The sequence below is a fragment of the Cuculus canorus genome, chromosome 5 (assembly GCF_017976375.1).
Source record: "Cuculus canorus isolate bCucCan1 chromosome 5, bCucCan1.pri, whole genome shotgun sequence".
Lineage (NCBI taxonomy): Eukaryota > Metazoa > Chordata > Aves > Cuculiformes > Cuculidae > Cuculus > Cuculus canorus.
Window position 1 is genome coordinate 43,090,219 of NC_071405.1, and position 26,616 is coordinate 43,116,834.

Sequence of the window (26,616 nt, forward strand, 5' to 3'; positions counted from 1 at the left end):
AGGGAAGGGGAAGGGGGAGCGAAGGGAAGGAAAGAGGGGGTTCCGGGGTGCTGCCCGGCCAGGGGAGGCACAAAGGCGACTCCTCGCGACCCGGAGCGCGCTGCGCCGCCTCGCACGCAGACCCCGCCCGGGCCGCCGGGGGGCGCTGCGCCGCCGCAGGGATTGGCGCCCCCTGCCGGCTGCGTCCCCCCCTCACTGCGGCGGCCGCAGAGCGGAAGTGCGCATGCACGGGCACAGGCGTGTGTGTCGGGTCTGCTCCCCCCGGCCCTTGCCCCGGCGCGTGCGCACAGCGCGACTTTGGGAGGAGGCGGGGGGGGTGGGAGGGGGAGAAGGAGGAGGAGGAATGCATCGCTGCGGGCGCGCGCGGCGCCGGGGCGGGGCCGGGTCAGCTGACGGGAGCCTCGCGCTGGGCGCGGCGCCATGGCGACCACCGTCACTACTCAGCGCGGCCCGGTGAGTGCGGCCCGGCCCCTCCCGCCCCGCGCCCCCCGGGCTGGCCTGGGCTGGCTCCTCCCGCCCAGCGCCCCCCGGGCTGGCCCGGCTTGGCCCCTCCCGCCCCGCGCCCCCAGAGCTCGCCGGGCCCGGGCCCTCCCGCCCTGCGCCTTGCGGAGTGGCGTGGGAAGTGCCCGGTGAGAGGCCCCTTCAGCTTCCGAGGCGGCGAGCGGCTGAAGCCGAACCAAAACTGCGCCTTTTCTTCTTTTAAGCAGAGAGGATCTGTGTTGCTGTGGTGGTGCCGGGTTAGCCGGCTTTGAGATGGCCGCCCGAACGCTGGAGCGTGAGGCGTGCGGCAAAACCGCGCTCCGTGGTAGCGGGGAGGCGTGTGTGGAAGTGGAGGGTGCGGTGTGGAGAAACGATTTAGCCGTCTTCTGGGAGTTTTTGTTGGTAGTTTGTTGGGAATCTGCGACTAGTTAGACTTCCCCTGCGATAATCTTGCCACGCAGTCCTACCGCATGGTGTGTAAGTGCGGTACAGCATCAGCTCTCGACTGAGGCGCTGTTCCTGTCTGGAAGGATCTGGCAGTAATTGACAATACGATATTGCTCTTCGGATGAAGTAAGACTATTAAACGATCGGTTTAAACTTTTCTTTTTACTTCTACTTACTTCTAAAAGCAGCTGCGTTTTTTGTGTGGCTATGCAGCCTCGATGAAAGACCAGAAGAGTGAATTATTAAACTGCTAATCTTGAAGAGCTGCGTCTGTTGTTATTTCGCAACAGTAATATTACACGGGTGTCAAATTTAGTGAATTCGTTAAAATACCTTATTTGTTCAGTCTTCCAGAACAGATTCCTTTTGCAATGGATTGTGATGATGGTTGTTATTGGAATAAGTTTTAGGTGGAGAATTAAGGTAAATAAGGATTTTGTTTTCTCTCTTAGTGCATCTAAAGTGATGGCCGTTGTTCACGTTGAATCTGTGGTGAATTAGGTAGTTTCTGTCCCCAAAGGCTTGTTTGAGAGTTGGTGCTGTGATTTTTCCTAAGTAGAATTTTGTCACTACCTAACAGGTTTTATTCTAGAATAGCTCAAAATACCGTAGATGCCTTAAAAATAGTAAGCGTTTCTTTAAAAGTGACTTCACTTTTAGTTATCTTTGTGTTTGGAGAAGTTCGGTGGGAATTGATGTGGGAGTAAGTATAGAAATAACTGGTAACAAACTGAATGGTGTGGCTGAAGATGAACAGTAGGCCTCACTGCAACACTGATCTGGAGAGGAGAAATTATGCAGCTATTTCTTTCTCCGAAATGGAATGGCATTTCTTTTCAAGAGAAACTTTAATTTCCTGTGGTGCTCAACACCTCTTTGGTATTGAATAGAGGTACTTTCAACATCTGCTTGTTTTAAGTGGTGAAATCCACTTTCTGTGTTGAGATAAAATTTTAGTGAGAACCTTCTTGGACATGGCTGTAATCTTGCAGCTGTTTGAATATCATAACTGCCTAATTTTTTAAAATGTTTTAAAGGAACTGCAACTCAATGCTTAGAAATCTGTACTTCTGAATGTCTTATTTCAGAATTAGCGAGGTAGTCCTGTAATCTTGGCAATCTTTTGTTACTTGATGGCTTTAAGCCTGACAAATGGAGAGGTGTATGTTGGTTTATGTAGTACAACTTCGGGTTTCTGGTTTTCTTTGTGCATGTGTGTGTCATCCTAACGCTGTTGTGCATGCTTTTCTTCGTTGTCTTAACCACTTCAGAGAGTTGAATGTTTTCAAATGAATGAATAATGCGAACATTCGGCATCCTCACCTGCGAATGGCAGTTTACGTGGTGCTTGCCAGCCTTTCTTTATTCTATGTAGAGCGCAAAATAGAATTCTAATTGTTTCCATATATACAGATGCATTACAAATGAGTAGCCGCTAAATGGTGCTAAAGATTCGGGACATATTTTCTCTTTAGTGCTGCGGTTCCGTTTCTTTCACTTTGAACGGACACAATATTCAAGGTTGTTTCATCCGGGTAAGAAAATTAAGCGCGTTACAGTTTTTTTGAGAGCAATTAAAGTATCTGATTGCTGCTTAGTTTTCCAGATGAAACAGAGATGGAATTTGTCCTGTCTGTTACTGGTAAATATTCTGCCAGAATATAGATTTCTCTGGTTGTTTTCAGGATGTTATGTTTTCACGTTTTTGTCTTTTTTTTTTTTTTTTTTTTCTTTTTGGAGAACAAAGCGGCTTTTGAAATCTAAGCTATGGCTGAATAAGTAAGGGCTGCTAAATGATGCTTTTTCCAAGTGAGGTATTAATGAACGATTTCATTAGGCTTCAGGTTAAGCCTGAGAAACTAAACCCTTTTATTTGTGATCCCTTACCTAGCCAAACATGCGCCCCTTTCCCCCCCTAAATGAACATCTGTGATTATTCAGCATTCTGACAAATATGTCAGGGCCTCCAAAATTAGATCAAGTACAAAGCTAGGACTGTTTAGATTTCTGATCCTCATTTCCCTGATAATCACTAATCCGATGATTGGAAATCTTTTAATGGGCAGGCTGTATTTATGATTACTTCTCTTTTCTCGTCCTGAAGCTGTCATTTAACTATCTAAGTCGTCTTGTCTCTGATTTTTACTTGTTTTGTTTTGAGACTTCAAAACTGTCGTATTTCTTTTGAACGAAGGTGACAAAGGAGCAATTCATGTTTGCATTGTCCAGTATCAATATATGTTATGCTGGCACATGAGCAACTTCGAATACAAAGTTCCATCACAAAAATAATTGTGTTGATAGTTCTGGGTATAATTGAGTATTTTATTAGATATTTTGTTTCTTACTAGAGCCAGGGTATATTTCTTTCTTAAATTCTAGTCTGTGAAGGTGGAAATTTCATAATGGCACATTGTTGCAATCACTTTGGATTTCAGAAGCTGCTTAAAGAGTTGAGGGAATAAGACGTCTAAGCAAAATATAAATTAATTTTTAAGTGTTGTGATCTGGTCTCTGGAGCATATTCCTTTGACAGAAAATGTTGAGGGCAGCATTGGTAGTGCTTTGAAGTTCTTGCTCTCTAACAGATAAGAGAAGTCCCTTAAGGCATTAAGTGGCCTATTTTCTGTTGGATCCAATGACATTTTCTTTTAATGAAAACTTGGAGGAAAGAAAGATTAGTATTGGTGTGTGTAGTGGTAGTATAGAAAAAAATCAGAAGCCTGTTCATGGGATTGATGACCATTATCTTTCTTAATGCTAATCCCAATGTGAATTCATGAGTTTATTTATTTTGAGCTGTTTCTGTGGCTTTTCCCCGTCTTATTTCTCAGTTATATTGAGTGTAGACCAAATCTCCATAGCTCATATATGCCGCAAATGCTTCTTGGATTTGGAATATCTATGGACACTCATTGTATCTTTAATTTTTAACTCGTGTCTGAGTACAATAGTTCCTGCCATACTTAGTAGGAATTCAAATCATTGTTTTAGTGATTGTAATCAATGGTTCATATTGATTTCTTCTTCTGTAAAACCAAACTTTTTTCCTTTATTAATGGCTGTGCTTTTGCATTGTGGAATGTATTTTGCAAATATTTAAATGTTAATGTCTTGGACAAATTTGTGTGTCCTGGGAAAATACAGAGGCAGTAGCTAGTGGCAAAATACTTTAGTCAAGAATAAGTGGTATACTTGGGGGAAAGGGAAAGCAATAATAAGGTGATTACTATACAGTTATCAAGCCTTTACAGGTAGACATATGGAAGCAACAAAGTAGATGGGAAACTTCTGGCAACAGGAAAATAGAGAAGAACAGGAGAAGAAATGTCTGGTACCTTGCGGTTCATGGCCCTTTATTTTATTTTGCTGACATTAAAAAAAAAAACCACAAAAAATACCAAATTAAAAAAAAGGCCCAAATAGCAAAAAATCTTTCAATATAATAAGCTTAATTGTTGTCATATTCTTTCCTTTGTTCATCTCTAAATTGAAATTCTGAAGGACAGCCTTTGACTACAGTTTTACAGGAGTTTTAACTGTGGATGTGTTATGCTATAATGTGAGTTCTGTGGAATCACAGAATAGTTCAGGTTAAAGATGTTAGGAGACTGTGTAGTTCAACCTCTTGCTAAAAGCATGGTCAATTTTTAATTCAGATCAGCTTGTTCAGGGCTTTGTCGAGCAGACCATTGAAATCTCTGAGGTGATTTTCCTGGGCAGTTTGTTGCTCTTCGCGATTGTCCTCGTGCCGATTCTGTTCCCCACCCCCTTCCCCACACAACTGAGATCTGGTCTCCAAGCTGCTATGGGGTGCATCCTAAGTTTCTTCTACTCTAAACAGGTCCTCAGCCTGTCCTCACAAGTCTTGTGCTACAGCTCTTTTCATGGGCCATCTTGCTGGGCTCACTCAAGTTGATAATTTTTCATGTACTGCTCGATCCCAGGCAGATTGCAGTGTTCCAGATGTGGTCTACTAAGTGCTGAGTGAATGGAAACAATTGCTTTTCTCAGCTTACTGACTAGGCTTTTGTTGATTGAATATAGTATGCTTCATTGTTGTGAGAGCGCTCTGCTCACTTGTGCTTCCTTTCCACCAGGATCTGCGTGTTTTCCTCTGTAGAGCTGCAATCCTGATCGTTGTTTTCTAATCTGTACAGGTACTAAGGGTTTTTGTGTCGAAAGTACAGAACTTGTTGAATTTCATGAGATTTTGTGGCAGTGAATACTTATGGCTCTCTGGTTGTTTGTTCTGTCCTCAACTATGCCAGTCATTCTTCCCCAAATTTGATGTCCTCCTCAGCACTGCTGGGGGTAAATTCTGTCACTGAGAAGGAAAAATATTAGACATACAACTTAGTCTCAGTACAGACCTCTGAGAAACTTTGCTTTTAACCAGTCTCCAGGGTCCTTAACTGCTGAACTTCAACTTCGGAGCTCGATGAGCAAGCTAATTTTTCATCCATCCAGTGGTCCACCCGTTTGTATTATAAAATTTGTAATTTGTATTGTAAAAGCTTTTAGTACCTTCCACTTATTCACAGATTCTAATAATTGTATTGTAGAAAGCAGGTTGGCTCATTAGGTTTGGATTTTTTTTTTTTCCAACGCTTGGTGAACGCTGGCTAGTCCTAGTCCCTGATTTTTCCTGTTTCTAGAAATGGTTTCCAGAAGGACTTGGTCTGTGAGTTTCTTAGCAGCTGAAGTGCTTGTTGATCCTCAGTTCGTCCTTCTTACCCTTTTAAAAAATGGATATGACATTTGTCTTTCTCCAGTTATAGAGGACTTCCTCTAATCTCTGTGACCTTTCAAAGCTGATAGAGAGTAGCCTTTAATAAAATATCAGCTAGCTCTTTCAGGACCTCTGGATGCATCTTATCTGGTCCCAATTTAGCGTGTAGAACAGTAGTTAAAAATTCTCTCACATTCACTTACTTTTTCTTGTTAAAACAGTAAAACCATTTAAAGGACAATAGAACTCACTCTTTGGAGTAGCTACCTCTTTAGCATCTTTAACTTCTCTGAAATCTGGTATCAGGTTTTCTTGGTAGCTGCTAGTGTAGACCTTGGTAAGGGTTTCCTGAATGTTTTATATCTCAGCCTCTGGTAAGTCAGGGCATTTATGGTTGTCCTTGGCTCTGTGGTCTCTTTTCCTCCCTTACGTAGGTACCAATGCTCACATCATGGGTTAGTGAGGTGAGGGTTCTAATGGCTTCCCCTCCTTTTCCTTTTGCTTCCAACCCTTGTTTCATTTTCTTCTGGTCAGCCATCTGCACTAATGTACTTTACAATTGCCTTGGCACCATTTAATGTTGCACAAGAAATGGGGGTGAGAATAAACAGGAGGGTGAGACTGAAACAGCCCAATCCTGAATTGGCTCGAATAGCTGTAGAACATCACACTGCCTTCAGGTTGAAAGAGTTGAGATGCAGGTTATGTACCTGCAGTTTCACTTTGAAGATCTTCAAAACTAGCTTTTAGGTGGTTTTAGCCAGAGAGGGCAGTATTGTTCTATTTCTAGATAAATCTTTTTTTTGATATGCAATGCTGTAAAAGTTTATTACAAAATAATTATTATACAAGGCAGTTTATTTTTGTGAAAGCCTGCTCCACATTTGTCTCCTGAATTGCAGTTCTGTCATAGCACTGTCATTTTGCTGTCTTGCTTGAAAAGTGTATTGTAATAAAATTCAAATACTAAGTGGAAATAAATTTTTTGTTTTACAGTTAATGGTTGAATTTCACATTCTTCCATAAATATTGTTATAATGCACTCCTTGTAAAGTGGGTGTTGAGTAGTATCAGTGAAAAAAGCTTGTCACTTCTGTGCTCCTTGCTTTAAAAGTGAAAACTGCAGTTGAGCTCTAGTTATGTAACTGTTTCTGTTTCAGGTTTGGAGGTGGCATTTATGTGCCTACTTTTAAATGCTTTGAGGAAGAATTAATAAGCTTGTTTTCTTTACAGCTAAAAATATTGCACGCTACTGATTTATATCCATTAATATGGAACCTACTGATAATTGCGTAAGGACTTACTGAGTAGTGTGTTTTCCTCAATAAGCATCTTTCCTAGATATTTTGCTGAATATACCAGGACTTGTACCAGATCTCATCAGAGCTGAACATTTAAGATGGTGGCATATGCATCCCGTGTTTCCCACTCTTTCTTTTGAAGAAGTTTGCCACTTGCGTCTTTTGAGAGTTTAGTTACACTGACTTTTTTTCAGTTTCTGTGTACATCTCCTTTGCAATTACAGAATGAGAACATAGCTTCATGTGAGATAACCAAATGGCTTAAAATCAGCTTAGATGCTGTAGTAAAGCTTTGGTTTCCGTTAAGAATTTTCTTTTTCCCTTTTGGACCTACAGAAAGCAGGTTATATATTTTATTTTGGAGCAGTATTTGAGTGACTTAAATAAATACACCTGTCACTTGTTGTGAATGAATTAAGATTGCCAATGTCCGTGTTAAGATGGTTGAGACAAAATATGTTGTCTTCTTTTCTGAGAAGTTGACATTATGCATATGAGAATGTAATTTCAGGGCTGCAGTCACCACTTCTTACTATGGGAAATTTTTATAACGGTTGTTCTTAGATAAGCTAATAATATAATACCAGATTTGAAACTTCCTGGAGATCAAGGTTTGGAGGGCACCGACTGTGTTGTAAATGCCATTGCCTTGCTAATTCTGGTGCCATTTCAAATCTACCTAAATGGATTATGTTTTATTTTAAAACTCCTTTCTTATAACATGTATTCTAAGGAGAAGGCTGTTACAAGACCCTGTCAAATATCTGGTCTAATATTAAAAAAACCTTTCTTTTAATATTAGCACTATCTTTTAGCTTGGTCTTCTCACTTACTGCCCCCATTTCCCCCATGCTGTTGACAACTTAAGCTACTTAAGATCTTAATCATAGAATTTTAAGATGCTTGTGAGCAAAACTGATTCCCTCTCTTCCCTCCCTCCCAAGAGCCTAGGAGCAGGCATTTGGTACTTCCTCCTTAGATTTTTTTTTATAAACTTCCTTTATGGCATATAATCTACCTACTATTGCCAGGAACCTGAGGCTCTTGGACAGATATCGCAGTCTTGCCAAATCACATTTTATATGACTGTTGCTATCTGCAAGATGTAGTCTTGGCGGATAAGTGCTGTCTGATCTATGCCCTAGAGGCCTGTTAAGGTATGTTCTGTAGGCATGTATGTGCCAGATACACAATTGAGTAATCCTGCCTGGAATAGCTACATGAGAAATTCACCTGTCTTTTTGTCTTGATGCAGTAGACAGGTCTGTATCAAATGTGTAAACAACTCTATAGACCACAGAAATGAGTACAGTTTAATTGTAAATATTCTATGCCACTTTATTTACTTTTTAACATTTATTGTTATAGAATACTTATTATTTTAGTGAGACAATCTCTCTAAATGTGTTACTGATAATGTTTGCTTAGCATTTAAAACTTAGAAATAACCTGCGTTGCTGAATTGGCAGTAATAAGATTGACAGGTAATAGGTAGAAACTTTCCCTTCTTTTACCGTAAAGCTAACAGAAAATACATGGTGACTGCTGATTCATGTTGGAGCATGTGACAGATTTCCTCTAAGATTTTTCAACTTTGAATTTTTTATAGTGGTTCATTCTCGTAATAGACCAGATTTTTTAATTCCTCCATTACTGTTTTGAGTACAGTGGAATTTAATCCCCAAATCATTCCTGTGGTCAGTTGCAGGCTGGCTGTACTTAACATTGGAAAAGTATTATGGCATCTTTGGTATGCTGAAGGATTCTTAGTTATGTTGAAGGATTTGATTCATTGGGGGCATTTTCTTTATGATCTGTATTGAAGGTGACTGAAAGTAACTCTTTCATTTGAAAACAGAGTGCTACATCTTGTCACGGCGTGGCTGTATGCAACATGGGTGATGAATAGGTGGAAGAGCTGGTTGCCATCAGATGTCATATGTGAATAGAATGTGAAGCTTGGTAGCTCTGACTTCTGTATGGGCTTCCTAAATGTTTAGGTGAAGAGCAGCCTTGGCTCTTTGTCCTACTTTTTTCAGAGGCTTATGATGGAAATTACCATTTTTGAAAGTGAAAAGAACGTTCTCTACATAAGTTTACAGTTTTGTTATTTAGTTAGTTCTTTGTTCATGCTGTCAAAACTAGACTAAACTCTGCTGTATGTTTTTGCTAAGCTTCGATTTATATTTGTCTGTCTTTTTCATTATTGAAGTGGAGGACTTAAGTTTGAAGTTTTTTTTCTTTTTCTGTTCCTTTTTAAGGTATATGTTGGTGAGCTTCCACAAGATTTTCTTCGCATTACCCCAACCCAGCAGCAACAGCAAATCCAGCTGGATGCCCAGGCAGCTCAGCAGCTACAGTATGGAGGACCAATGGGTACAGTAGGCAGACTCAGCATAACTGTAGTACAGGTATAAATTATACCATCTTTGTACAATTAAGTAATTGTAATTAATTGATATATCCAGTCTCTTTTGGTTGGTGGCAACTAAGATTTTTTGTTGGAATTTGAATTACTATGTTACTTGTTTATAGAGAATGAGTAATTTTTTCAAGTTTTTGTAGCTTCTTGTTGATGAAAATCAGCATCTTTTTCAGTTTTGTGTTTCATAGCCGCATCATGCATGGTGCAGCAGTTTCCTGTAAACCTTGCTATTATAGAACATAAGTGATCTCATGATTATTTTTTTTTTACAGTGAACAGTTTTCCATCCTCATTTCCTCTAATGCGTTTGCTGTTTTTTTAATTGCTTTCTGCAGTTTTTTTTTTTTATTAGTAACAAGTGTGTAGTCCTAGCTCTTAATTTTCTGCTTCCTCTTTTTCCCTTTCTTTTCTCTCTTGGCAATACTGTATCACTGCATTCATAAGACTTCAAGTTTTAAAACATCTGTCTTGACACAGTTCTGTTTGTCTACGTTAGCATACCAGCTGTCCTTCATCTTAACTTAACACACCTCATTTATTTAGAGGTGGTCTTTTCAAGTCATTCTATAAAAACATACCAAAGAGATATTTAGCCTTAAATTTAGCACAAAGCCCGGAATAGTGTGTGTATGGTTACGGCTTCCACAGTGAGACCCTTATTGGGGATTAAGCCTATATAGGGTCTTTCAGGAAAAGAGGCACTGATCCTTCCTTTCTATGTCTTTCAGTGGTGAGTTTGTTCCTTCACAGCCAGTATCCATCCTTTGAAAGATGGGGATAATGCTTTTTCAGTGTACTGCTTCTAAGGTGTAGACATTTGAATTCATTGCATTCAGTTGCGGGCCATTTTCTGTTTCTGATGAATTTCTCAGTTTTTATTTAGAAAGTGTAATGTTAGAAGCTTCTTCTGCAACTTTGAGCAGCAAAAAATGTTACTGCTTTTAGAGAATAGTGGTAGAAGCTTTAGTATCATTTTTTCCAGAGCTAGGAAAAGATGTTTCAGGTTAAGCCTCAGGCCTATGAGGAGACAAAACATTTATCAAACAACATGCCAGGTCTGTCTCAACTCTCTAGCAGTTTTCTGCTGACTTGTTTGCTACTCCTTAGGTTATTCATCTTTGTTTATTTGCTTGGACTTCTGAAAGTGCTTTTTGTTGATGTTGATCCAATCAGTATAGATGGTAGAAGTTCCTGCAGTAGATAAGGGGGCAGATAGTACAAGAAGTTTTGTATCTCACTCTGAGTGGCTATGTACAGAAACATCCAGATTCCTGTTTGGATGGCTGAACTGCTGGAGCTGATACAGGTCTTTATCAGATTCAATCCTTGCTAAGTTTTAGTTGCTTGTGCAGAACAGAAAAAAATACCTTGTTTCAAGAATAAGGCTTAATGGCTGTTCTGGATGCTGTGGCTGTAAGTAACCACTTATTATAGAAATCACAGGATAGTTGAGTTTAGAGGTGATGCCTGAAGTTTATTTTGTCCAAACCTCATCACACCCGTAACCGATATTCCCCTAGGAAGTCTCTTAATCGAGGATTAAGTAGACAAGGAAAGACTGCTAGGAAAGAGTGCTAGGGAACAGTCTTGAGGTGTCTTGTCAATGAGTAATCCCTGCCATCAGGTAGTTATGAGGAAGACAGTTTGGCTCTTGTCAGTTCTATCTAGAGGAAGGACAAGATGTGCAGTGAACACAAATTGAAATACGGCAAACTCTTGTTTGAATATATGAAAAACCTTTATACTGTGTGAGTTGTCAAACATCAGAACAGGTTGACTGAAGGGATTGTGGAGCTTCCATCCATGTCACTCAGAACTTGCCTGAGCATTTGACCTTGCTTTGCATAGGGACCTTGGACTAGACAATCTCTAGAGGTCCCATCCAACCTCAGTCATCCTGTGATCTGTGAAACTATTAATTGTTCTAGCAGCCCTTTGCTGGACTCGAAGACTGTGCATTTCCTAATGTAGCCCAAGATGCTGTCTGTCATCTTTGCTGCAAGGGTACATTACTGGCTTATTTCCAACTTGGTGTCCACCAAGACGCCCTGGTCCTTCTCTGCACAGGCACCAGCTGGCCCACAGCCTGTAGTGATACATGTAGTTACTCGTTCTTGGGGGCAGAAAGCTTTCAGAAAGCTTTGAGATTCTTGTCTGTGTACCTCTGCAGCCTCTTAGGGTCCCTTTGAATGGCATATAACCCTGTGATGTCCTGAGAGACAGTCTGCTGTACCTGTCCAACAGTTTATGCAAGAGTGCCGTGGGAATCTTGGGTGCATATTGAGGCATGGGGCATTCTAGATAGGAGACTTACTATAATTCAGCTGTGGAACAAGAAGCTGATTGAAGTCCATTGTATTTAAATATGTGTTGATTAAGTATACAGAGCAGCATGCCTTAGTTCTATTACTAATACACTGGTGGAAGATCAGAAAGTGGTTCTGGGGAGGTAATTTACTGCTTTTTTTTTTCCCTTTCAGATGTGTAAGGATGGTAGTGAGTTTGTCTAAGCATGGTTGATTGCATCCTCTTAAATTACTAGACAGACGATTTATATGCTTGCTTTCTTTTGGTGAAGTTTTATGGTAACCTATTTAGTTTCAGGACTTCAGAGTCTAGAGCGTGTAATTTAGGTACCAAATTTTTAACTTTAATTGTTAGGTGCACGTTTACAAGGAAAAGTTTGAAAAGTTTCTCATCAGCTATAATGTATGAATTAATGAACCAGCATGTGCCCTGAAGGCAAAAAGAGCTTTCCAGGCCAGAGCTGTAGCCATTGTGACTAAATCTTGCACAGGTCTCAACTGTTCCAGTTCTTTAAATGTCCTGTAGGTGGAAGGCATCCTAGGCATCATACTTTGTTATTTTCTTGGTATAAAAAGGTCTATAGGCTACTTACTCCAGGTCAGAGAAATAGCATGTCCAAGAAGTCTGATTTCGACTTTGGCATAGTTATGCCACAGTACTCAATGTTGTCTTCAGGACTGTCATCAACTTGTTTTGTTCTATCCTTCTGATGTTACAGCAAAAGTATATTGAATATCTTATGATTCTGTACAGCATCTCTTTTTATAGTAAGGTAGAACTTGAGCTGTCCATTGAATTAAGTAATATCAAGTATGGACTCTGAATTAAGTAAGCTTTTTAATGACTTTGGAAAGTATGAGCTACTAGATCTTACCTTAGCTGAACTGCTTTTGCAGTTTATACTTTTGTATTATGTGATATTCTTTAAGCTACTGGATTTTATTTCATCCTTTAAAAGTACTTAAATGAAAGAGGATAGGCAGGGTACCTGTCCTGTCAATATGATTGTACATAGGAGAGCAGATACCTAGGCAAAATTGAGCTTATTAGTATTTCCTTATAGTCACGTATCTTTTGGTTTGGTATGAGGTAACTTGTTTTACCTTGGTGAAGATCTGTATTTTCTGTAACAGACAGGTGAAAAAGAGGTTCCCTTTTCAAGGTTTTCCAGACACTTAATAGTGTCATTGGCTTTTCTGTGTTTTAATCTGAATGTGGGTTTTTTTTCATTTTGTTTTTCCTTCCTGTCTGCCTCATAATTTAACCTAGTCCTTTGTTCAATATCTGATTCTCTTTGTGAACTAATAGTAGTTAACTTCTCAAGTTAATGTAAATATTATACGCTTACAGGCTGTCTTTTCGTTCCAGGCAAAATTGGCAAAGAACTATGGAATGACACGCATGGATCCATATTGTCGAATACGGCTGGGGTATGCTGTGTATGAAACTCCAACAGCACATAATGGAGCCAAGAACCCTCGCTGGAACAAAGTTATTCAGTGCACTGTCCCCCCGGGTGTAGACTCTTTTTACCTAGAGATATTTGATGAGGTCAGAGATACTATATATTTTTTCCTCCTCCTTGTCTTGTGTTTGGACTCAGATTTCGGGGAAATGTTGCAAAAAAGGATTGAGTTAGCAAACGCTGTTTCTTAGCAGTGCTCTCTGGAGATATGAAAGTTTTCCAGAATCTCAAGAACAGCAATGCATAAGGCTTCACTCTCCCCCATGAGTGTCAGAGCTGTTACTTTTCCTTTGGTAGCTGTTAAGGGGTGTTAGCAGAGTTCTCTGCAAAGGAGGAGAAGCAAAAATGCCCCGAGTAGTGTTTAAGCTCCTCTTTGCTGTCAAAATACCCCGTTCCTACTAAAAATAGCTTGTTTATACAGTGCTGTTTTATTCAGAAATTCTCCTGTTGTTGTTCTAACCTAGGAAGAGCTTGGAAGCTTTCCTAAGCTCATAAATGCTGAAGATAAGACTGTTGAATATATATTGTGTATAGTCACTAGGTTTTATTAGGAGAAACATAATTTATACTTCCCTGAATTTCATTCTAAGTGGGCATGTAGGCATTTGTCTATGCTTTACTTAAGACACAGTAATAATAAATACCTAACTTCTGAACAGTTTCATTTTCTTAGGGGTTGAAGGGGTCTGATTAACAGCGCTGGTAGGTGGTCTGCTCTGCAAAGCTTTTCTAGCAGAGTACCATCTTGAATTGTAGTATAGTGTTCTGCTAGATGTTGTTATTGGCAGCAGAGAATGCGTGTCTGCATCTTGGCTGTTTCCAGTTCAGGATATTGACTTTGACTTAACACAAACATGTCTTCTTGAGCAATTTAAACTAAGAGGCTACAGCTGAGGCTAAAGTCTCTGGTTTGCCTTTTTTTTTCTGCCTATTTTACTGTGTGTAGTAAAACTTGACCCTGCACCAACTGTGAGGCTTTTGAATACTATTTCGTGAGCTTAGCTGATTGGTTAAAGTGTCTGTTTTTGTTGCTCCAGGTAGAGTGGCAGATCAGTACTTCTATTGGCTCGTGAATTACTGGAGTGTACAGCCTATTGTAGTAGCGTAAACAGAAGCTGTTTACATTCTTTTAGTGGTCTCTGATATGATGTCACTAGATTCACAGAGGCTATGTTGATATTGCTGTATTTCTAGAAGTGTTCTGCTTCACATTTTAAATTTATTATTATTAAATATCTGTAATCAATCTATAGTCCCCCTTAAAGCATCATTCTTCCTTGTTGGAAAGGAGGTGGCTAAAATATTTACCAACACTTAGTAATTTCAAAAGCAATACCTTAAAAATAAAATTGGCAGAATTAAATAGCTTAGAACTGAAGGAAGTGTTAGTCAGGAATAATTTTAAGATTTTTTTTTTTCTTAGGATAATTAAGTTGATAATATTTTTTTTTAATTACATTCCAGCGGGCCTTTTCAATGGATGACCGCATCGCATGGACACACATTACAATCCCTGAGTCTCTGAAACAAGGAAATGTGGAGGATGAATGGTATAGCCTGAGTGGAAGGCAGGGCGATGACAAGGAAGGAATGATAAATCTGGTTATGTCGTACACGGTAAGCCAGGTTTGGGTTGAGAGGAAGAAGGGACAGAAGCTTCTTGGGTAGTAGGAGGCACATATTTTAGATTGAAGTAGTAGTTCCATTGTACCTTAATGGGTGTTTGTGCATGTTAGCATTTAAAATAATCAGAAACTTTGGGAATAGCAATAAAAAAAATTAGTTTAGACAATGAATAGTTTTTGGTGAAGTGGTAGATGGGTATTTGTAACTGCATAACCAGGTAAATAAAAATTCAGCTTATTCCTGTGTGAACTGAAGTATAAAAAAGAAATCCTCACTCAAATGGTCCATTGTCATTTCTTATTTAATCTAACAATAACTGATCTTTTTCCTCAAAACGTTTAGAAAGCCATGTCAAATTAAAAGAAAAAATAATGGAAACTCTTCTATCTTTCCTGGATCATTTGAATGCTCTTTCTAATGGTTGTGTTTTACTTCCATTCTTGTTCTTTTGGTCCTTTTGCTCATGAACTGCTGACTCACGCTTGCCGATTTAGCAGATTGTGGACTATTCTGTCATCCATCACCAATGTCTTAAGTAGCGGTTGGGTAGTGTATGTAGCATGTGCAGCCATGAATGCTCCCCACTATGTTTGTATGTGATCAATAGTTCCGAGTTGCTTTTGAATGCACAACTAGGAACAGATATTCCTTGCTCTCTGAAATTCACATTCTGCCCCACATCTGAACAGTTGTTCAATTGCCTCTAGGAGAAATGAGTTTGTAATTAACCTTTAAAACTGTCTGCCTATGAATGTATTCTACATAGAATCTGACCTTTGTATACTTTTTCAGGATCAAACTGAACAGGAATTGTTGTAGTAAAAGGGAATGGAGTTAATTGGATATTTTGTTTAAAGTACTGTTTTACCGTAAAAATAATGGATTTGAACTAAAATGTGCTGCTAGGAACAGTGTACTACTTTTAATTAAATTTTGGGTTGCTCCAAGTTTTCATTTATGATACGTTGTATATTCATTTCACAAGAATAAGGCATGAAAGCTGATTAAAGCCATATTTTAAAATGTGCTTCTGTAACAAAATTTCAGTGGCAAATCTTATTGAACTGTTGCAAAGGGCTAATTTGACATGATGTTCATATTTATTGACAGGCAAATTAATTGTCATTAAAAAGGGTGATTGTTCAGTTGATTTGCCAGAGATTTTGCTTAATATAGATTAGCACTTAGTAGAGTTACACTGTAATATTGGACATGGGACATGGATTTAAAATGGGATAATCTTTTTGCAAGTACTGTTTTAATTACTTTAATTGCTAATTTGTTTATTTCTTTGGTAGTTCTAATCTGTCTGTTGTGCTTTGTGTCAAGTCTTTACCAGCTGCCATGATGATGCAGCCCCAGCCAGTAGTCCTGATGCCCACTATATATCAGCAAGGAGTTGGATATGTGCCTATAACAGGTATGTTTTCTCACCTTGAAGGCTCTTAAAACTTCCAGGTGACTGGAACTATCAAGTTTCTTCTTTTTTTTTTAATGTAAAGGAAGCTATTAATTATTTTGTTCATCGGTATTCTGTGATATATCCCTGGGAGAAGAGTTGGTGAGTTAGATGTAGGTCTGCTTTCAGTATTGTGCAATGTTCATGGGAGCTGCATGAGTTTGATTAAATGGATTAAAATTATTATCAGGTTGGAACAAGTATCTTGAAGGGTTCTCGTTTTGAGTATTTATTTTAGACTTATGCCAAGTCACTGAATAACTAAATATCTAGCAGGCTGCACTTTAGTGTAACTTGTGCTTATTTAAATGGTGACAATCCATGTGTTCAGACTTCAGAACGTGCACCAGATGACTCGTGCTATCAGTAGTGCAGCTTAAAGAGCTCTTCTGTGCTCTTTTGAAGATGCTTTGTTGGAAACTTGCTACGCAGTGTGTAAAGTCTGTAGCACAGTGAATGAAAAATGTTAGGGAGCTCTAAGGTAGTTACGTACATCAAGAACAGCTAAAATATAGGCAGTTCTCTTAGTCTGTGCAAAATAAGTTTTGGACTTCTACAGAAAGATATGTTAGCTTAGGTTTTGTAGTTTTTCTATGAAAAGCTTGAAGTATGTAAATACACTTGAATTTGCCCTACTTAGATAACATACATGAAGTTGTTATCCTTGGGGTGTTTCACTAACAGCTGTTAAAAGCTCCAGATTGTTGTAAGGACATTTATTCAGTCATATGTGTGCTTTTTAGGGAAACTAGAATATAAATGTACATATTTAGAATTTATTTGCATACAAGTGTATGAACAAGTGATAGTGTGTGGGAAATAGTTGCAGTGCTAAGGGCTGACTCAATAAATACACTACTTTCTTAAAACTCATTACCTGATTGAATCTAAAATTTCACTTTCAGTAAATACAAACCTCTTCAACAGAAGACTGGCTATGTAACTTCCTGTTTCATTTTTATAGAGTTAAGCTAGAGCAAAACATGGGAATGTTTGGTTATATACTGTATTCCCTGATGAAAACATGCAGTTTGCTTCATTTAAAGTGCTTCTCAGGATGTCTGTTGCAAAGTAGTTTCAGCTTGTGTGTGTATCCTGAAGTGCGATTCCATTGTGTAAGCCAGAATCCTATGTAGCTTTTCTATATTTGAAGTGGATGCCAGGTTCATCACATCCCCATATACTGAAGCAGTTGGTGAACTTCAAAGTTTTCTTGTGTGGTTGAAAGAAAAACAATAGCTGAGGTAGTACATATAGCAATGTAATAGAAGGTATTGCAGAATTTCTTGAGCAGGTCAAAATGAGAATATTCATGTAGCAGAATTACTGTGTCAGAGTACAAACAGGAAATGAAAAGGAGACTATTTTCTAATAGTGAAACTAGACAGAACCAGATACAACTAATACTAGGCCTTCAAAGTTGAAAAACCACGTACAGTGATGTGTCTTGATGTTCAGACCTTGGTGTTCTGTAAATTTTGTGTTTATCTTGAATTTTTTCTGTGTTATTTATTAAATCTACTTGGACGAGTGACAAAATAAGTAAATTTTTGCAAATGATAGTAATGCCTGACATTTTAGCATATAAAAATTTGCCCTAGTGTAATAATTTAATTGAGCTCTGTGTTGGAGCATCACCTTTCTCGATCTTTGCAGACGTTTTAGTTACTATTATGATAGTCTTCTATATTAAAAATTCTCCCTGAACCTATGACTTGTATTTTTAAAGCATTGCAAAGTCCTTCACCTTGATTTGAAGTTTTCTTTTGTTCTGGGAAAGCTTAAATGTGCTTCCTTGCCAAACTTAATACATCAAAGCTTGCTTGCATTTAGTTTTTTTTTATATTTTTGGGTTTTTTTTTTTTAATATTGCTGTGCTTTGTGTGTGCTGTTTTAGAATTTCTGTGGGTGTTGCATGAATTTCTCAAAGCATTGTGAGTTCTCAAGTTTTGCCTGTTAACTGTCAATGGCCTGCTCAGTTAGATGAATGGCTAGGTTTGGACTTTGAAATTGACTTGCCTTCAGAATCCTTTTACTCTTTCGTACATTTAATTGTATGGCTTAATAAAAGTAATTTCAAATTATAGAAAGAACCAACAGTGCGTCTTGGAAGACGTGGAGTATTGTCAGTTTTTATATGCTGAACTAGGTGCTTCTCCTGGGTTCTGCAAACTCTGTCAGAAAGATGTATGCAAACTACTGGCCTTCCCTGCCCAGCTGAATTGATTCTGTCATCTGGAGAAACTCTGTTCATACACTTTCATTGGAAAATTGTACAGGCTTTTCTTTCTTTTTGAGACTACTTCAAGAAGGGCATTGATGGGCCATCAGTATGCTCCACAGGAATGTTTGCCTTCTTCCCATCTTCTTCACTCATGTTTTTTACCTGTCTAGTTAAATGAGTGTAGTCAGTAAGCAGGTTCTATTTGTTTGCTTCAGAAGAGTTGAAGAGCAGCACTGAATCGTTTACTACATCTGGAATGGAAGAGTTTCTTCTGATGGGCAAGGCTGTTACAGTCTTAAGTTTTATCTATGATGGAAATACTATATGGTGGGCTAAAATGCTTGTCCAGACAATTTAACAGTTATTCATTAGCTGTCCAAATAGTTGGCTCTTTAAAGAGGAGTGGTGATAAGTCAAATTAGGCCAAGCTGTTTTTTCTGTAATGGAAAATTTCTGTGCAAAACTTAGTATACATAAGTAAGCTTCTAATTAAGGTCAAAACAACTAATTCCTTTTTCACTTATCTTTACCCTACAGAGATTAAAGGTAGTAGCAAGCAGTCCCTATGGTATGCAGATGAAGCTTAAAATGCCAACACAACTCATGCTTTTTTTCCCACACATTTGACAGTAGATGTTACAGAATTGTGACGAAAGCAGAAGTGGCCATAAACTATTCTTGCACCATATTAATTAATTTCAAAAGTTTTAAAAAACAGTAGCGCTAGTTGCTACAAACTATAGTTGCCATAGATGATATCTGTGGATTGGGTTTGCGGAAACTGGAATTTGTCAATCTTGCTGCTTTTGTGAAAGTTGAGTTTATCTACTATGTCTTCCTGTTTCTTTTCCTAAAGATTGTTTAATTTAGGCTGTAGACTAGTGTGGTATACTGGTTACTTGCATAGCTCATAAGTATTCATGGGACAAATAGGAAATCTATTTGTACTTAACCTACTTTTTACACAGGTGTTTGTAAGGTGAAAACCCATGTGTTTCAGAGCTCTGTCAGAGTCTGGAGTATTATTCTTCACTGAGGCCAAGTTGTGTGTATACGTATGCTACTCCTTTAGGTATTGTTGATATTTGTGCAGAAAACCATGGATAAATGTTGTCCTTTCTGGGCTATAAAATGTAATTGTTCCTCCAAACATGTGATGACTGATATCTTTTGAAAATGTTTCCTCTAGTTGTTAGTGCTATAAAAACAGCGCACTTGGGAAAGTTGTTCAGAGCCCTGAGACAAACTAGTGGAGAAACTGAATCCAAACAGCATTTAGTTCTTGGTATTAGGTAGTTTAAGTTTTACCCGCTTGCCTCAGTTTATCCAACTTTGACCTTTGGAAGCTAAATGTTTCATTTCCTTTTAAAAATAGATTAATGTTTCTTTCCCATGTCTTATTCCTTTCCCCTTGCCCCCTTCATTTTCACCTATCTTTAGGGCTTGAGTACTTTGCTCTGGGTAAGTTTCCAAGCTCTTTTCTCACTCCCATCCTCATTGACTCAAGAGTCTTTGCATGAGCTCATCTATACAGCTTTATGTGTTACAGCAGACTGTATCACAAGGTATTGCCACTTAAATGTTAGAGTAGAACAATTTAATGCCTCTCTTGGAAATTGTTAAAGTCCCTCTAACCTGTTGGAAAGTCTTTAAAGTTATATGCTCAGCTTCAAGCTATAATAGTTAAAGTAATTGATGATAATGGTGTTGATGTTAATCATGTGTATGTTAAACATAACACGTCACGTTAATATTCTGAAACTGTTGTATGTCAGTGAGCTCTTCTTGAGACTAGTACTGGTTTCCTAGGAAAGAAACTTTGTAATCTTGCAGTTGTTCTGCAAGGTTTGGTGAAGCGGGTAATGCCATGACTTTTGTAGACTTAAGAGCGAAGAGCTCGATTCTGTGGTGATGTTTAGAAGACAGACTACCAATTAATTGCCTTCTGTTAATCTTCAAATAAGACTAATTTCAAAAAAGATTAATGCTTTTTTTATCAGTGTGTGGACTTAATTTACTATGACAACTTTGATTTCTGATTGTGCAAAGATATTGTGACGTCCCTAACTTTGATAAAAACATTGTTCTTCAGTCAAGTATGTTCAGGAAATTCTAGAGTTATGCCTTGTGAGATAAAATGTCATTTCTGGATGCTCTGAATTTCAGATATAAATGTAAATAAAACTAATATGGTTGGTTGTTGCAACATATTTGGTTTATTCAGAGCAGTGGAATTGTAGAAATTTTATGTCAGTCCATACGCCTCACTTTTCTAGTACTTTGCAAAAGAGGCAAAGCTTAAAAAATGTTGTGATCATGGCAGGCGTATTTTAGCACTGATTTTCTTAGAAAATATCATTAACACCTATTTGTATATTTTTAAAAAGGTGATTTCTTCCTTTTAAATGAAAGAGTTCATGCTGACAAGGTTCCTGGCTTTACACTGAAAGGGTCTATGCATGAGAAAAAAATGAGTTAAGAAATTTACCATAGGCTGTTGACTGAACAAGTAAATAGAGTAAAAAGTGTGTAATGCCTTGTGTACAGTTAGAAAATATTTACCCTGTTAATGCTGCTTTGATGCTTCCATTGTTGCGCATAGCATTGACTTGCTATTGTACATACTTGTTTCATGTATTGGAATATCACTGTTTATGCCAGCATGTCTGCCATTGACATTTCACTGAATTGGAAAACACTACTCCATTCTTCTGGTTGTAACACTTACCTAACATCTGAGTGCAACCCAGGAGTCTGCACTTCCATTTACAGTGGATTCTTATGTGACTTGGTTTCAGTTTTCACCTGTTAGTGTAATGAGGTGCTTAATATGTGAAGCAGCTTTTTACTAAACATTCACAGTCCTGAAGTTTATTATCACTTTCTCTTATGACTTCATATATATGTATATTTCCTAAATTTTAATGCGTAGTTCTTTATGCTTACATCTTGTGTACTGTTTTGTAAATCAGAAATTATGGATGCTTTTAGCCTGAGTGTAGAACAAAGCAAAAAAAAAAAGATACTCTTTAAATTGGTATTAGCGTAGCTTGAATGTTGAGCTTTGTGAAAAGTAAGCATTTATCATGGAAATATTTATTAAAAATCACTGTGATACTAACTTCCATTTGTATATAGTGTTGCTGTAGCCAGCATAAACTAGTTATAGAGCTGTAAGAGCTGAGAAAATGGATTTTGAAAAGCGTTAGTGAAAAACAATACTATCAAGAAATTTCTTGTCTCTAAAGTGGAATATGTGGATTGAAAATGCTTTTTTTGATACTGCCTGTGCAGATGTCTGGCTTCATTATTGTCTTGTTTTGATCGAAGCAGTAAGAAATCTGTGTATTCGTCTTAATTTTTTAATGCTGACAGGGCACTGAAACTTTATTGTTAAGCTGTAGGATGCTGTGGTACCCAAACTGAGCCTCATGTTTCATTTGAATTTATTTTAAACTGACCTCTTGTATGGACAGTTCCTATGCGATTTAGGCTCATAGCTGGATAATCTTAGGGTGCTGTTGACTAACTGAAGAATATTAGGAAGCTTATGCTGGAAATGTAACTTCTACTGCTCTGTTCTTTCAGGTACTTTGCAACTTTATTTTTTGAGGCCATACCTCTTTGTTCATCTCTTAGAATCATAGAATGACTAGGGGACCCACTGGGTCATCGAGTCCAACCATTCGTAACACTCCCTAAACCATACCCCTCAGCACCTTGTCCACCTGTCCCTTAAACACCTCCAGGGAAGGTGACTCAACCACCTCCCTGGGCAGCCTGTTCCAGTGCCCAGTGACCCTATCCATGAAAATTTTTTTCCTGATGTCCAGAAAAGAAAAGGCCAGCTCCCTCTTCTCCACAACCTCCTTTTAGGTAGTTGTAGAGAGCAATAAGGTCTCCCCTTAGCTTCCTCTTCTCCAGGCTAAGCAACCCCAGCTCTCTCAGCTGCTCCTCATAAGACTTGTTCTCCAGCCTCCTCACCAGCTTTGTTGCTCTTCTCTGGACACGCTCCAGAGCCTCAACATCCTTCTTGTGGTGAGGGGCCCAGAACTGAACCCAGTACTCAAGGTGTGGTCTCACCAGTGCCGAGTACAGAGGGAAAATAACCTTCCTGGGCCTGCTGGTCATGCCGTTTCTGATACAAGCCAAGATGCCATTGGCCTTCTTGGCCACCTGGGCACACTGCTGGCTCATGTTCAGTCACTGTCAACCAACACCCCCAGGTCCTTCTCCTCCAGGTAGCTTTCTAGCCAGACTTCTCCTAGTCTGTAGCACTGCATAGGGTTGTTATGCCCCAGGTGCAGGACCCAGCATTTGGCCTTGTAAATGCCTAGATTGTTTTTGGGAAGCATGAGGAATGAGTTGAGGCTTGTTGAAGCCACAGAAGAGGCAATTTGAAATGTTCCTTGGAATTATTGTTGGGTACAGGGTGTATTTGCAGTGTCAGAGAGGACTGCACAGTGGTTTGCCTCCAGGGTGCACACATGGTCTAATTTGCCAGATGTTGAAACACATAGTGCCAGACAGAATTCCAGGGACCATGGTCCAAATGGCAGAAGAAGCTCTAGAGCTAAAGTTTAGGTTGTTATGGAGGAGGCATTAGATATCCTTGGTAGTGGTGTGATGCAAAGGGCTGGGCAGAAACATGGTTCCAGTGTATTGGTAATAAATTCATGGGGAAAGAGATATTTCTTTAGTTGCCAGCACGAACCTTTTCAAATAGATGCAGCCTGCACATTAGAGTTAAAGCATCTATGTTCCTTTTTTGCTTCTAATAAAACTTCAGATGATTACAAGGGGAATTTTAAAATCAGGATTAGAGTACATTGACAAGTATGGAAGTGCTTACTGTTCTGTAATGCATCCTTTCAGACAGGACAGAAGTCCAAGGTGGAGAAAGAAATAGCAAAGAGTGCATCACGTAAAATCAGGGTTGCAATGCACAGTCAAACTATACTAAATTACAGTACGGTGTCAGCCAGAGTTGATGTAAGTTAAGATGAGTTTACTTGATCCAACCTTGAATGTGAATTTTAGTATAGCATTTTTAAAGCTAATACAGAAAAGATTAACATGCTAAAATATTTGTGCAAGGAAAGAGTGAGCCACAGCCATTTGTGATAAAATAGTTACAGGCTGAAGAAAATCTTGAGATAAGCTAAATATTGAAATAGCCCTTTGCTTTTTTCTTTTTAAAGAAATGTTTAGTCTGAATAGAAGCAGTATAATATGATTTTGTTATGTTTGATTTTTCTAGCACTTTAGTCATTGTGTTAAGAGAGATGAGGCTGCAAAGAGGCACACCTGAAAAATGATGTCTGTAGTAGGTCTGCTTTATATTAATATGCTTTTTGAGCATTTAGTTGGAATTCAATAGAAGAGAAGCAGCTTTTGATCTGTTTCTGAGTAATATACGAAATTTGGTTCAAAAATAAGTTATTTTGGAGATATATAATAGTGGTGATGCAAATAGTTCATCCTTTGTTTGACTTCAAGAGAAGTAATTAAGGTCACAGAGAGCAAACTAAATGGGTGAACTAAAAATACGTAAAGTATAAAATATACAAAGTATGCTCGAAGTAAATGTATATCAAATTAGAGAGGGGAAAGAAAAAGACACTGGTGAATCCTAAAAAATCTCTTCAGTAAAGCAGGTTTCTGCCAAAAATCAGTAAGTCCCTCCAAATGAGGGAATGCAAGAGTTAAATTATGTTTGATCTAAACTGGCAATAAGTTGGCTTACAAAACCTTTGAAGATCAGATGGGTAAGCCGTTGAGAACTATCTATTTTAAGGAAGCAGACAACCTAGAATAATTTAGGTAGTTAAGGACTATAAAGATAGAAGATTATAAGGGAATACAAAAAAACCCCAATGGGAACATGAAATTGGGGGAGGAAGGGAGAAAGTGTTTGGTTTTGTCCTTTGTAGAAAGGAATACTTTTTTTATGGAGAGAGAGTCTCAGATTGTAATTTTAACACTAATTGTTAAGATCATCAGTAAGAAAATACAGGTACGACAACATTTCTTCCCAGTCTTATATTTTTGATTTTTTACCAAACACAGTTTTAACCTATTAGTTAACTAGCCTTTCAGAGGACTGGAGGATAGGAAACTGAATTTTTTAAAAAAACAATTCTGAAGCAACTGTTTTCCCTGTTGCATAAACTGATTAAAACCTATCAAGATTAGAATGAGATTATTTGAAACAAACAACTAACTAGGTAAAATTTAGGAGGAGGTGATATAGTTATGTAGGGAAAGTTCATATCTTAGAATCTGTAGGTATATGAGCACGTGGATGAGAATGATGTCGACTATGTGTATCACCTTGTCAGCTGCATTTTGAAAATGTTATTTGCTAAGGAAAAGCTGATGAACAGGCAAAGATAGTGATGTCGTCCCCTAATGGAGGAAGGCCTTTGGGGTGCATCACATTTTTAAGAAACTAATCTAGGGAAAAGGGCTAAAAAAAATTTGTCAAAACAAAAACTCATAGCAATTTTTGAAGTCTCTTGGACTGCAGCAGGTTGCAGAAGGATCTCATAGTAAATGGGAAATAAAATCACATGTTAAGGCTGGTGTTAAATTACTATGTGTAAAGAAAAGTCTTAATGCATATTTGATGATGATTTCTTGATTGTTCTAGTTAGTACATGAAAAAGCCTTTGAATTACTGTGGACTATTCTATGAAAATACCTGGTGAATAGTATTTGGAACAGTGGATAAAATGCTTGAAAGCAAATAGAGAACAAATACAAAAACTTGTTCATGCTGCTACATGAAGCAGTGCCATATTTGTATCTAGATGCAGGTAGTTTTCCTTGCCCTACCTTAGAAACAATATATTATAACTGGAAAAGTAACACAGTAAGATGTAGGACTAAGATATATCAGGATCTAGAACTACTTAGAGCAGTGGTGAAATACATGACTTTCAGAAGCGATAACAAAAGACTCTAGATGTATACTATACCAGGTTTCAATTTTGTAAAAACAAATGGTAGTTTTTTCAGCAATGGATCTGTGTTTTATTAATGATAAATTTTAAGTGATGAAAAGGGGCTTCCATCTAGTAATTCCCTTTAACATGAATTAGAAAACTTGTTTTCCAAAACTGTCTTTATAAAGTGACAGTGCTTTAATTTTACTGGGGAAAAACATATGCTTAAAATTTGCTAATGAGTATGATCCAGTCTCCTAGTAGACCTAAAATACTTTCCTTTCCTTTGAATGCAGTGGAGATTGCATTTATTGAATTTCTATATGTGAGTTATGTGTATTGCTGATGTAAAACCACCTTTTTCATCACAACATAAATACACTAGGAACTAAAACATGATTGGATTGGGGGGAAAAAAAACAACCACACCTTTCTGTGGTGCACTTAGTGTTTGATTAGTGACTAGTGTGTAAACCTGGTTAATGCAAGTCATACCTAATTTTGAGCGGTAGCTGTATTGTAGTTTACCAGTTCTGGAACATAATTTGGGCAGAGAACCTCTTGCATAAAAATGTATTCTGATTGTAACAGTGTGAGTATAACTTCTGCGATTTTTTTTTTTTTTTTTTTTTTCCTGGACTACATGTTAAAAGATAGAAAAAAATGCCAAAGTTGCTGGGTTGGGGCAAGTCATGAGCCACTTTCTTCCTCAAAATAATTGAATTTTTTAATCCCACCCCACCCTCCCCATGCTCAGTCATGTATGTGTTGGATTTTTTCTTGTGTTTTTTTTGCCTGCAGGGATGCCTGCTGTCTGCAATCCAAACATGGTACCAGTGGCAATACCACCTCCTGCGGTCAACCCTCAGCACCTGTGTAATGAAGAGGACCTGAAATCTATCCTGGACATGTTTCCAAACATGGACAAGGAAGTAATCCGCTCAGTGCTAGAAGCTCAGAGGGGGAACAAGGATGCAGCTATCAACTCCTTGCTTCAGATGGCTGAAGAGTCATAGATCATCACATCCTGCATAGTCTCTGTCCTCAATGCCACTTACTTTTACTTGCCAAGCCAGGGATTTAGCTAGAGGAAGAATTTCCCAACAGCTTTCTGTTAGTGCATCCTGTGTGAAAGATTATACCGCTTTTCTCCTTGAACGTTTCGATCTTTTTCACTTTCTTTCTCAGTCTGTACATACTCAG

General features: G+C 38.4%; 1 protein-coding gene across 3 annotated transcripts; it reads left to right on the forward strand.

Moving 5' to 3' along the window:
* The first annotated feature begins 323 nt into the window (after positions 1-323).
* Positions 324-26,616, forward strand: TOLLIP (toll interacting protein). Of its 3 annotated transcripts, none has more exons than XM_054068244.1 (7): positions 324-453; positions 9,222-9,371; positions 13,061-13,243; positions 14,622-14,774; positions 16,113-16,203; positions 19,907-19,927; positions 26,215-26,616. In XM_054068244.1, the coding sequence occupies exons 1-7, from the start codon at positions 421-423 to the stop codon at positions 26,427-26,429; spliced, it is 846 nt and encodes a 281-aa protein (XP_053924219.1). In that variant the 5' UTR covers positions 324-420; the 3' UTR covers positions 26,430-26,616. The 3 variants fall into 3 exon arrangements, with proteins under 3 accessions (XP_053924219.1, XP_053924220.1, XP_053924221.1); XM_054068246.1 differs by lacking the exon at positions 324-453 and adding an exon at positions 826-1,053; XM_054068245.1 differs by lacking the exon at positions 19,907-19,927.